The sequence below is a fragment of the Halichondria panicea genome, chromosome 11 (assembly GCF_963675165.1).
Source record: "Halichondria panicea chromosome 11, odHalPani1.1, whole genome shotgun sequence".
Taxonomy (NCBI): Eukaryota; Metazoa; Porifera; class Demospongiae; order Suberitida; family Halichondriidae; genus Halichondria; species Halichondria panicea.
In genome coordinates this window covers 1,384,054-1,397,011 of record NC_087387.1, presented here as the reverse complement: position 1 = coordinate 1,397,011, position 12,958 = coordinate 1,384,054, and the positions used below count along the sequence as shown (strand labels likewise).

General features: G+C 41.5%; 1 protein-coding gene across 2 annotated transcripts; it reads left to right on the top strand.

Annotated features, from left to right (window-relative positions):
• The first annotated feature begins 14 nt into the window (after positions 1 to 14).
• LOC135343754 (mucin-17-like) lies at positions 15 to 12,939 on the top strand. Of its 2 annotated transcripts, none has more exons than XM_064540758.1 (17): positions 15 to 217; positions 4,634 to 4,704; positions 5,413 to 5,588; positions 5,654 to 5,858; positions 6,355 to 6,488; positions 6,707 to 7,130; positions 7,369 to 7,620; positions 8,099 to 8,425; positions 8,732 to 8,868; positions 9,016 to 9,184; positions 9,487 to 9,612; positions 10,075 to 10,269; positions 10,446 to 10,577; positions 10,808 to 10,978; positions 11,251 to 11,926; positions 12,217 to 12,250; positions 12,337 to 12,939. In XM_064540758.1, exons 2-17 carry the CDS (start codon positions 4,641 to 4,643, stop codon positions 12,844 to 12,846), a joined length of 3,732 nt encoding a protein of 1,243 aa, XP_064396828.1. In that variant the 5' UTR covers positions 15 to 217; positions 4,634 to 4,640; the 3' UTR covers positions 12,847 to 12,939. The 2 variants fall into 2 exon arrangements, with proteins under 2 accessions (XP_064396828.1, XP_064396829.1); XM_064540759.1 differs by having other exon boundaries at positions 10,808 to 10,981; positions 11,314 to 11,926.
• The last annotated feature ends 19 nt before the right edge of the window (positions 12,940 to 12,958 follow it).

Below are 12,958 nucleotides of genomic sequence, written 5' to 3'. Positions count from 1 at the left end.
GTATCATTAGGAGTACGAGTGCTGAATATCGAATGGCTGAAAGGCACGCCCCCATGTTCCTATTATCATGGGCGCGGCTAGTCCTCGAAGAATCGCTGCTATTTTGCATGTGCTATATATCTCAGCTCTGATCTCGTACTGAACTGAAGTATGTCAGCTAGCAAGCAAGTGGCACTTGGAAGAAGGAAATTTTTGTCTTAGCAAAAGCAAAACTGAGGTGAGCTTAGTTGTCATCACATTGCAATGGCAGTGCTAATAACAATTTGTGTTTTTGCATGGTTGTACTGGTGCAAAACACACACTTTGTACTTGTAGCTAGCTATCTATGTACAGGAACATGCATTTATAATATCCAGTCCCAGTGAATACCTAGTCCCAGTGAATACCTAGTGCATTTCATAGGTTCTCTGTGTGTGCATGTGATGCAGCTGGAGCTCATATCTGTAGAATAGTAGTGCGGCGTTATGCATCCGATTTTTGATTGAGATTTGGCCCTTTGCAAACACAAGTTTCTATGTTATTTTAGTCTCTATTTTTTTATTCTTATGCACCCTGCACGTTCTCCTCTCCCCCGTAGCGATTATCTATAGTAGTGAATTACGGATTGAAGTTAGTCTATGTACAGTTGCCTGGGGGATATTATCTATATATAGTGGTATTTGATCGAGCTTGTGTGCAGCTAATATTAGCATGCTGGCATTGTTCCTTCAAAGGAATGAATCGCTCATTATAGAGCTCTTGTAAGGTTGATCAAAATGGTGATAAGATTCCAAGTAATTGGGCAATACAAGGAAAGGCTCCCCTTGGTCATGTTGTGTTGACTGTGTCTGAGTTTATTTTGAAAATTACCTCTCACCACATTAAGCTGACCTGGTATATGTATAGGGCAAACCTTTCCTCATTTCAAGATTTACTTTAGCGGAGAGTCTAACCTCTAGCACAGCTGACAGCTGACAAGACGAACTAGGAAACAACCTCTGTATAAACACAACATAATTTGTGTTCTCGTATTTGCTGTTTTTGTTTACATGTTCTCTGAACTATGACCATGTGTACCTTATAGCAGTTTTTGTTCACACTCATCAAGTCCGTACACATGTATGTGTTGTGTGTATTTTACTGTGCTAGTTTTAAGTAGTGAATCAAAGGTGAAGGTCTACCTCCCACCGACAATTAACCCATTTGAAGTGTATAGATGTCATAGACACCAAGGCCATGGATACACAACACCTTACACTGTACAATCCCATGGGTCTTATGCCTATAGACACCAAGGCCATGGATATACAACACCTTACACTGTACAATCCCATGGGTCTTATGCCTCTAGACACCAAGGCCATGGATATACAACACCTTACACTGTGCAATCCCATGGGTCTTATGCCTATAGACATCAAGGCCATGGATATACAACACCTTACACTGTGCAATCCCATGGGTCTTATGCCTATAGACATCAAGGCCATGGATATACAACACCTTACACTGTGCAATCCCATGGGTCTTATGCCTCTAGACATCAAGGCCATAGACAACATCTTACACTGTACAATCCCATGGGTCTTATGCCTCTAGACACCAAGGCCATGGATATACAACACCTTACACTGTACAATCCCATGGGTCTTATGCCTATAGACATCAAGGCCATGGATATACAACACCTTACACTGTGCAATCCCATGGGTCTTATGCCTCTAGACATCAAGGCCATAGACAACATCTTACATAAATTATAGCCTCCCATGCATATCGTTCAGCCAATGTGTAATGCCGATACCATGAAAAATACTAAAACACAATAATACGTATAGCGATCTGTATAATAATCATGATATTACCGTATATCTTCTAATTTATCGAACGGCAAAAAATAATTATTTTGGAAATTGTCCAGGTATAATTGGAACAGATTTTTATAGAGCATGCGAAGTGTCCGGAATAATTAGAACAAGCAAGCAGCTGCATGCGAGCTAAGCTAAATTTAATAGAACAGGGTACGACTGAATAGTTGCACTAGCTATTTAAAACTAGCTACTCAAAGCTATCTAACTGCAGCACTCCAAGTCTTGCTTGCCGTCTATGAATGGTAACTCAACTTTTCAAGGTATTGTCCGGATATTTAGAACAAATGTAATATTAAAGTACTGGAGTGTCCGTTGTATTAGAACAACGAAAATTGCCCAAAAGAGTGTCCGAGGTAATTAGAAGTGTCCGATAAATTAGAAGATATACGGTACTGTAGTCAATTCAATGTGAGGGACAGAACCTTACATGACATGTGCTAATAATCCAGTACATGTATATGGCAGCTGGCACTGCTGGTGGTGCGATAACAATATAATTATAATATATAAAGACTATATGCATCATTGCTCTTATAATACTAATTCTTGGAAGCTGCTGCTAGACAGTGTTTTGATAACTCCAATCACTGCTTTAAACAGACGTAACATCCTTAATCCTTATAAATTAGCAGAATCAGAGTCGATTGATATTCATGGCTTTATATTGAAACCACACGAATACACTGTACGTACATACACACTGTGTAGTGCGAGCTCTCATGGGTGTCAGTAAGTAGATCAGCTAACCGTGTTTCCCGTTGCATGTTAATTTTATGGCAACTATATGCATGTTTTGTCGTCTCTCTATGTGTGTGTTTTAGGCCTCAGGCACTAATAACATGTTCAGTCACTACAAAAACAATTACATACATACCTCAAAACAGCTGATGACTAGTATTACCAGGAGCCCATAGAGAACATTTTATTTATGGGCTCCTTGTATTACTAAGTAGATGGGTTAGGGTTAGTATCTTGCTATAAATAGCTAGTAAGATATGTGAGTGAGTGTGGGAGGAAGTGTGGGAGGAAGTAGAGTGGCCATATCGTGAGAAGTATGTGTTCACAGAGTCTTCCCCTCAGCTGGGGATTTGTGCTTGTGGTGTACTGACTGGGTGGGTGTAATTTAGATAACTTTTCATATCCTGTTTTCTAAATAACCAACATTTTATAATTTTCATTTTCAGCTTATACCAAAACTTTCATACGTAACATAATTTTACATTTATTGCATTCGGTTAATTGCTGTTTTAGTAAATTATTTTTTGTATTCCCCTTACATTGATGTGGTATTATTGGTACTTTTGCTCGATCCATTCGTCACGCATGCATACACTTAAACACAACCAAAAATTTGCTGGACTAACTGTTAAGTCCATTTTATTTGAAACACAAAAAGAATGAGTATATATAGTTATGCATGAGCTAAGAGCTAGCGGCTGTCTTCCATATAATTATAACTTCAAAGTAATTGAGTAACAATCGTAGAGTTAGCTAAGTCATGTGGCTACAATCTATTACTTTATAAGTACTCGGCCCAACTTCCTTTATGCATTGTGTATATATAGTGCTTGTATATTTGTTCTCCATATAAGAAGTGATTATACCAAATATTGTACAACCTGTAGTCATGCTTCTGTGCAATATTACAAAGGTGCTTAAAAGTTGCCACCATAAAATATGGGACTACAGTAAAACCTCGATTTAAGGCGACCCTCTATTTAAAGCGACACTTGGCATTTTGCCCATATAGCACCATACAAATTTGTGTACATTAAAACCGTACTTTTGCAAAACGTAATTATTTAAAAGTGTCACTTTAAATAGAGTTTTTACGGTGGTCAAACTTAATTGTTTATGCCAAATGTGCTTGCTTCCTTATAGTTTAAAAATGGTAATGTTATACATTGTTTCCTTAACCCCTTCTATAGGTACTCTCCGAGGAAACCCTTTTATGTGTATGAATTTGTTTAAGATATGTGTTTGCATGTGTGGGGTGTCTAGTTGTGATAGCAAGCTGTTGTTGATGGTGTTTGTAGGTAGCACTTGTAGCATTGCAGCTCTCTTGAATTGCTTGGATCATTTATAGCTAATAAATCACAGCAAAGCAAGGGCGTATAAAAAGAGAGAGGGCATGCAACAGCTTGCGAGCAAAAACTAAAGTGGGTGGTGGAAAAGTACAGTAATATCTAGATTTTTGTGTACAGTACACAGTATATCTGGTCTGTGACTTCAGTTTGCTCGCACGTAGGGTTTATAGTCAGTTGCATGCCCTCTCTCTTTTTATACACCCTTAATCACAGTATGCAGCCTGTATTGTCTAAACTTACCTCTACAATTAGACCACAGCTTTAGGGTCAATGTAGTCCCATCACAATACTCTAACTGACACAACTATTTGTCTATTGTAGAGAGGTTGAAAAATAGCCCTCTCTGTTCGGAGATTTTATGCGCTGTTTTGTGTAGGAAAGTAAATTTGGGGGATCATTCCGGATGAAAATTATCACTGTTTCATAGACAGCAGTATTTATATTCAGCATGTGTAGCTTATTCGGAGGTCTTTTATCTTAAGTTTCACTGCATGTATTCTCTACTCTTAGAAATTCAGAGGTTCTATTTTATTATTGTAGCCACCATTAATATTAATTTAATGGAGCGTACTTCATAGTTCAGTGATAAGATTGTGCATGTACATTGTATGTGCGTATATTTCCTACTTTGAATGAATGCGTTTTAAATCACACGTATGTGTAGACACATAATTATAGCATTGCTATTTTATGTAGGTGACAAATGAGATCTGCCAGCTGCACACTCGGCTGTCTCCTAGCCGTGCTCATGCCAACCATCGTCATAAGTGAGTTGTTGTCAGCTACTAGCTGTTACCGTAGCAGGTTAATGGACCAGCTTAGATATGGATACGATTGTTAGATATTTGCACGACAACAAACAGAGGTCAAAGGGCAGGGTTGAATATGTGTATATAATTCTAGTTACGTATCATTGAGGCTATTTATAGTTGAATTGAAAGATCTAGAGTATATATATATCCTTCTTAGTACATGCACCAATTAAGGTGACAAGTACATGTAATAGCATATATGAATGTACAGCAGCTGTTAGCTTCTTGAGTCTGAACACTAGCCGCTGTACTTTAAAGGCAGTTGCAATTCCATAGAGGGTTTTCCTGGTCATGCTTACTGCTCTGGAATGTTCACTGACAATTAAGGCATGATAATTATGGTGTTGATTGTGCTTATAATTAATACAAAAACCCCTTTTCACATTACTTGAATTGCAAACGTTTACAAGTCAACCACTACTGTGTACAGAGTGCGACCACACACCACTGTACACACACCACACACACTTGAGGTCAATTAGAGTGCTTAGCATTTTCTGTTGTTTTTGCTTTATTTCAAGTGATTGATCGCATGATAATTATACAGAGATGCGTACCTGGATAGTCTTGTACATAATAGTATATGCGGCTCAAAAGTTAATCTTACAGTGTTTCCTAGCAGTTTATAAATACCAATTACAAATTTTCAATTATTGAATACAGGCTTCTATGCACAACCTAAGGCTGTACAGTTCCTCGAGTCCCCGAGTCATGTGACCAGCTGTCAGGGGTGTGGTCCCATCGTTCTGCAATGCAGTATTGTCGCACAGAGCACGGTGGCCAATGTGCCACGCCCACTTCTACAGTGGATGGTCAATGAAACTGATTTAGTCTCTGAGGTATGTTGAATTTGTGGCCGCGGAAATAATTATTTTAATATGCTCCCTCCCACGCACATTGTCAGGTCTTCTTAGATGCGTCAGTCCAACTGCTTACAGATGCTGACTCAGCAGTCACCACCTCACAACTTACACTGCCCACCCCCCACACGGGTCACAGCGGGAGGTACAGGTGTGAGGCTCGTGACGGCAGTGACCACACCCTCTGTGAAACCGTGCCTTGTGTGACGACTACCACTTTGAGCAACACAGCCAGCGTACAAATACTAGGTATGTTAATAGTTTGAGGACATGCAGGGAGCTAAATCCTGTATGTGTGGGTGTGTGTGTGCGTGTGTGTGTGCGTGTGTGGGTGCGTGTGTGTGTGTGTGTGTGTGTGTGTGTGTGTGTGTGTGTGTGTGTGTGTGTGGGTGTGTGTGTGTGCGTGTGTGTGTGCGTGTGCGCGTATTAGGCCAAGCTCAATACACATAACAGCACTTGAGCTCTGCTGTCTTGAGTAGCTCCTTTTCACAAGCCGAAAAAAATACAGAAGTCGATAGTGACAATATTGAGTAATTAAAATTATACGCACAATTATATGTGTCAATGACCGACAAATTAAGACAATAATTAACATGTGATTGTACACCTGCACAAGACTGAAACACAAGACAAACTCTACACCTACTATTATAAGCAACACAATAGCTCGATCTACTCACCTTTAATTACAGTTTCAAGATGTCATTGTTCAGAGTAATACCCTCTCAATTATGCACCCATACAGCTGACAATGTCTCCGTGGAAACCGTGGTGTACAGTGGAGACTGTGAACGAGCTGCACTTTTATCATGTGGTGTGCAGGGGGATTTCCCCACTGTGTGGCTCAGAGACGGAGCTGTAATACTACCAAACAACCAGGTTGGCAAAATTGCATATTAATTTTAAAATACGAAAAAAAAATTTATCAAATTATTACACACGTACAGCACAGTGCCGTTTATATATATGTACTGAAATTAAGAGAATATGAATCTCTTTCTTACAGTAACAGTACATACCTGAAAGCACCAATTTATGTGGCTTTCTTATGTTAGTAATGAAGTCAATCATGAATTGTCATTTATGTTTTGTTACAGACGGAAAACTTGCTACCAAATGGAGACTTGTTGGTACATCATCATGGCAACTCGTCGCACGTATACAGCTGTATTGGCGAGCTTCAAACCACAAACGCCACCCTCTCACAGTACGAGCTCCACACTGTCACACCTGTCACGAGCCTCACACCTCACACTATCGTACAAGTACACAACTCTCTGCCTGTACTCTTGACCGGCGACGCCTCCACTCTAGTCTGCACGTACGAGCAACGAAATTCATCATGTGATCATCCCTCTGTGCCGAGGTGGTACCACGATGGGAGAGAGGTGAATTCAGCAGAGTTGATGCACGCTGGTCATGTGATACGACTGGAAAGAGTGGGCGTGGCTGATGCTGGAGTGTACTGCTGTGTGATGGAGGGGGTGGAGTCTTGTACTACGCTGGACGTTATTGAGAAAAGTGAGTATAATTTATGACATTATATGCACATTATAAGCCTATTTTTTCAAGCAATTGTACAGAAATTGTTTTTACAGTGTTGTATATGTAAAACTAATTGGTGACAGCACAATTCACCCATGCCTTGACACTCTTTATTCAGCTGTTGTGAATTTGAATTCGAAGATGTTGAGCACATGTACAGTACTGTAGTCTTTCTAGATACAGTCCTTCTTAATACATATCCTTTTTTCATCAGCCAATACAGACTCATCCACTCGTTTCATTGGCTCAACCGACACCACCCTCTACATACCCGCCCCCCTCCACAGGCCACACCCTCTTTTACGCTGGTTCCACAACGGGCTTGAAATTAAGTCCCACCAGGGCTTATCAGCACTGAATCAGACGTCAGAGGTGACCTCTGCCCTCTATGGGATATACCAGCTCTTCATTGAACAGCTGGATGGGACTCTAACAGAGCTAACCCTAACAAGAGCCCTCCCTTATGGTGAGGAAAATTAATAGTAACTGTTGGTGTAGAAGGTACAGCTATATCGTATAGCACGAAATTTTCGAGGGGCTTAATTTTCGCTGATTTCGTGGGTTAGCAATCCTACACGAAAATAAAGTCCACGAAAATTGTTCTTTAATTTGCTATAACGCGCAAAGATTAGAGGCGTGGCTTCCGATAAGCAGTCATTCCACGAACATTATGCAACAAAATGCTTTTAGAGGCCATGCATTCCACAAAATATAAGTGCCTCGAAAATTTCGCGGTATACGGCATATAATATTTTCTTCTCATGTTTGAGATGCATAATCGTAGGCTTATGGTACGATAATGTTCATTTCCTCTCTTGGTGGTTGGAGGATACATTTAATTTCACAACAATTATTAAATTCTTGTAGCTTTTTAGCCCTGGAAATTCTACCTACATACATGACTTGTATTTACAGCTTTTTTTCTACTGACACAACTTCTTCAGGCGTGTCCAATCCTCCCGGACCCCCCACCCTGACGGAGGTACCTCGTTACAATACCCCACTTTACCTGACAGCTGTACGAGTCTCGTGGACTCCGCCCCTTTACACTGGCGGAGTAGCCGACCCCTGGTTCAATGTTAGACGCATTGAAAACCGTTATACGAAAAGTGTTAGTCGTACTCAGGGGAATTCCCTTGTCATTGGGTTGACGCTGTATTCTTTTCACTCTGTGAGTGTGGGTGTGGTTTCAGACGATGGAACAGAGCTTGGTGAATGGGGAGTGGCCACGCCACTGGATTTATACACATCATACACATCATTGTGCGGAGGTGAGGTCTTTATTATAGACTAGCTGTGGTTGTATTTCTAATTATACAACCCCACATGCAAGAGAGCTTATAATTATACACGTACATGTACAATGTACAAAAGTGAATTTGGTTGTTAATAGACAATTTGTCTAAGTCTTGTGTATTGTGTGTTATCAGTTATAGTCACCTGAAGCTCATGCATATATGTTCTGCTCTTAGGAAGACTAATTTCTCTAGCCTGTTTTCGACTTAGCGTGTTATTTTAGAGATAAATCGGCCTGGAAACAAGGCTATGTACAATAATTAGACACCAATTACCCTCAGGCAATGCCTATGCTCCACCTGAACTGTCTCTCTCCTGCGTCAATGGCAGTGTTAACATCACTCTAACTCACATTAAACGCCCCCTGGTACTGTATCGGACTGGTGGCTGCACGAGAAACAACCAGACAATTCATGTGGTGAGATCATTAATTTCTTTAGCTAGTGTCAGTGAAACAAAGATCACACCGTATAGCGGGTAATTTTCGTAGGGTAAAAAATTCAATCAACTCGAACGATGCTTTTCGTGAGTCAAAATTTCGTTTGACTTCTTTCCTACACTACAGCCAGGCGGCAGTGTTTCACTACTGGAGTCAGTTGCCGTGGGAACTCAGTGCGGGTTCGAGGGTGCGGCTACCCCCATTTTTTACGACGAATGCACGACGGGAGACATGTGTCAGTGCTTTAACCCCTACAACCTGGAGTACACACCTCCAGTCTCCTGCAACGTGTCAGGTATGTTCATGTATGATAATTATGCTTATAATAATTATTAATTTTTAGCCTTAGAGTTGAGAAATACTGGAGGGACTCAAGCATGCTATTGCAGGCTTGGTGGGTTTACTGCCATAAATCCCTAGAACCATATAGTATAATTATAACGTAGCTCTGTGTATGCTCTCAAGTACTAAGTATAAACTGTTGGCTGCAATCCGGACCTTAGAATTATTAGCGCCTTAGAATTGAGACAGTAATTATTATTATTGGGGGACTCAAGCACACGAAATAAGTCTGTATGTATCTTTCTGTTGCTATAGGTACGGTGACGTTCGACCAATCAGAATACACTGTGGACGAGGGTACATCGGAGGTGCAGATTTGTTTAACGGCACGCGGCTACGGCTTCTCTGTCATCATCGAAACAGAAGCTGCTACGGCAACAGGTAGGCACCTGTCACAATGTGCTGTAGCCATTTCTGTAGCCTATAAAATTATACGATGTTCGATTTTGAGGTACTTTTGTGCATACTATCGTCAGGAGCTATCGTATAGCGGGTAAATTTGGCGAACGAGGCAATTGAACTATTATTGGCAGTCTTCTTAATTTAGCACATGTTGCATGCCATCATTGATCTCGTGCAGGCTAAAACATGTTCGATTTCATTTTGGCGACCCTCACTTTGATTCGCTAAGTCACCAATTAAATTATCCGCTATGTATACATAATGTATACTTTAGCGAGGACCCTTCTTTTTGTATCAAAATACGGATCTACTGCTTAGAGGGCTGTCCGTGTGTACATGTAGGTGGTGGTGAATCCTGCACATGATATACAGTGACCACACACACACAGCCTTCTTAGCGTATAATAGTCTCACTGGATGCCAATTAATTCGTTTCTGCAGCCTCTGATGATTACACACCATTAAGAAGAGAGCTTGAGTTTACTGCCGATGCCCTCACACATTGTCTCAATGTGAGTGTACGAGACGATGTGGTGGTGGAGGGGGCGGAGTCTTTCCGTGTTACTATGACAACTGACAACCCCCTGGTCGTCATTCCCACTCCTTCGGCGACGGTCAATATTGTGGACAATGATTGTAAGAAAATATACAATCTAATTTACTGTGTGTCATGTGCAGATGTGTCTACCGTATATTTGGTGGGTGTTTTAATTTGGCGATTTGGTTGGCAGATTTTACTGAAAATCGCAAAATTTTTCTGGTGGACACAACGTCATTGTTATTTAATGTTTCCCCCCCGCTCCCCCCTCTAGTTGTGGGTGTGTCCTTCATTCAAAACTCCTCCCTTTTCTTGCCAGTCGACACCACCACATTTGAGGTGTGCGTATTCCTAGAGGGTCAACTTGAGAGAGATGTCAGAGTCAACTTAACGTCTTCTGTTGATGGTGAGCATACGCGTGTACAGCACCAAACCTAATTTGAGTGTCTGAAATTATTAACTGACTCTAAATTTAATTAATTCCAACAAAACCAGATATGCAATTATATCAGCTATAAGCAGTTGACCTATAGCTACCTTAGACATTAATTTTGTGTACATTGCACTACAGGTTAGACTAGAAGTACCGGTCTTTATTTTTGTATCGCAGTATACGACTATTACTCCTCCATATAGATGGTGTTGAAGCCAGTGAGCTGCACTTCAATAGCTCTCAAGTTATCGTCTGCGTGAACAATACTTACAACTCAACTGACGGATACCTGCTAATGCTGGTGACCTCTGACCCCCAGGTCAGCGTCTCAGAGACTGGTTTATCAGTGTCCATTCTCCAAGAGCAAATCACAGGTAAGAATTTTTTGCTCACACAATTGCATTTTTTCAGTAAAGCTAACTTTTATTGTCCATAACTCTATAATTATGGTTTATTCAGCTTATAAAACATGCATGTTTTCCGGTGCAATTTCTAGCACACTGAATATAACATACAGATGCAGTACTAGCAGAGAAGTAATTTATCTTGTCAGGAGCAGATGTAAAAAAACTTTCATCTGCTCCTGATCTTATCAATGATCACTATAAATGCATAATGTACGTACTTCTTCTTCACCATACTACAGATACCTCAACCACACCTGCTACTGATACCTCTACCCCTGCTACTGGTACCTCTACCGACAACTCCTCAACCACACCTGCTACTGGTACCTCTACCGACAACTCCTCAACCACACCTGCTACTGGTACCTCTACCGACAACTCCTCAACCACACCTGCTACTGGTACCTCTACCGACAACTCCTCAACCACACCTGCTACTGGTACCTCTACCGACAACTCCTCAACCACACCTGCTACTGGTACCTCTACCGACAACTCCTCAACCACACCTGCTACTGGTACCTCTACCGAGAACTCCTCAACCACACCTGCTACTGGTACCTCTACCGACAACTCCTCAACCACACCTACTACTGGTACCTCTACCGACAACTCCTCAACCACACCTGCTACAGGTACCTCTACCGACAACTCCTCAACCACACCTACTACTGGTACCTCTACCGACTACACCTCAACCACACCTGCTACTGGTACCTCTACCGACTACACCTCAACCACACCTACTACAGTGACTGAAGATGCGATTACAACATCTCCCTCTGTGGTCAATCGCGAGCTGGTTACCATGACGACAGTCGGTGTTGTCACGGTGACTGCTCTAGCCGTAGTCATTCTGACGCTCATTGTATTGCTGTGTGCTTGCTTTGCTTGGAAACGTTACAAGAGAAAGAGGTCAGTCCACTCTTATACTTGATGACCTTTGGCGGTTATGGTTAATTAGCATAACGGGTAAATTTGGGGAGCCTAATATTTGCAGAATGTGGTATTTGACGATCATACTGCATGACAATAATTATTGATCTCGTGCGATATACTGGGACTGAGTATCAAGCAAAAAACATTTTGTGGGGGCTAATGTTGGCGACCCTCACCTTGATTCTCCTTGATTCGCCAAATCGCCAAATTTACTCACTATACACTCTGTTCATGGTTTACCTATTGTGGTCTTTCTCCTCCTGCAGATATGAGAAGCAGATTAGAAGATTTGGAAATAAGGTGAGATTTTATGTATCTTTATATACGTAGGTCGATCACATTAAAGTAACCATGTAGAACCATGTATGACTTTTTTACTTCTACAGAAAGAGACGTTTTGCTCGGACTTTGAGGATCCCGTGTCGATTGGTCCCTGTGCTCCCGCCTCTGCCGACCCCGATGACATCACACTGTACAACGAGTTCTTCCCCGGAGGAGGCTCTGCCTACTCCTCTGCCCTCTCACTCGACAAGGCAGGAGGGGAATTCCCCCTCGAGACTGGGGTCACTTCCGAGGAGATTCTCGAGCATTTGGTGCGATATACCTCGAGCCGTTATCAGCAAGACAGCGGTATAGGGGAGTATCTCAGTCGACCAATGAGCTGTGATTTTGGGAGCGGATTTTCCGGTCAGTCCTTCTCCTCCTATGTACACTGCAAACAGTACAACTGCATGTGTGGTACGTGCCTGGCCGGTCGGGCCGAGGGGAAGTCCCCAACAATTGTGGGAAAGTCCCCACTAGAGACTGATTGTGAAGACGTTTTTGTGTTCGTTACAACCTTATCAACATCTTTACCCGAACTCAGCTCATGTGACAATCATGTGAACACCTCATGATCACTATCTTTATCAATTTGTGCAGATACATAAAATTGACTTATATGTAATTTTTATACAGGTTTTTTATTCCATCATTTCACAGTTGAAACAGCTGGTTAATAGTGTGTGC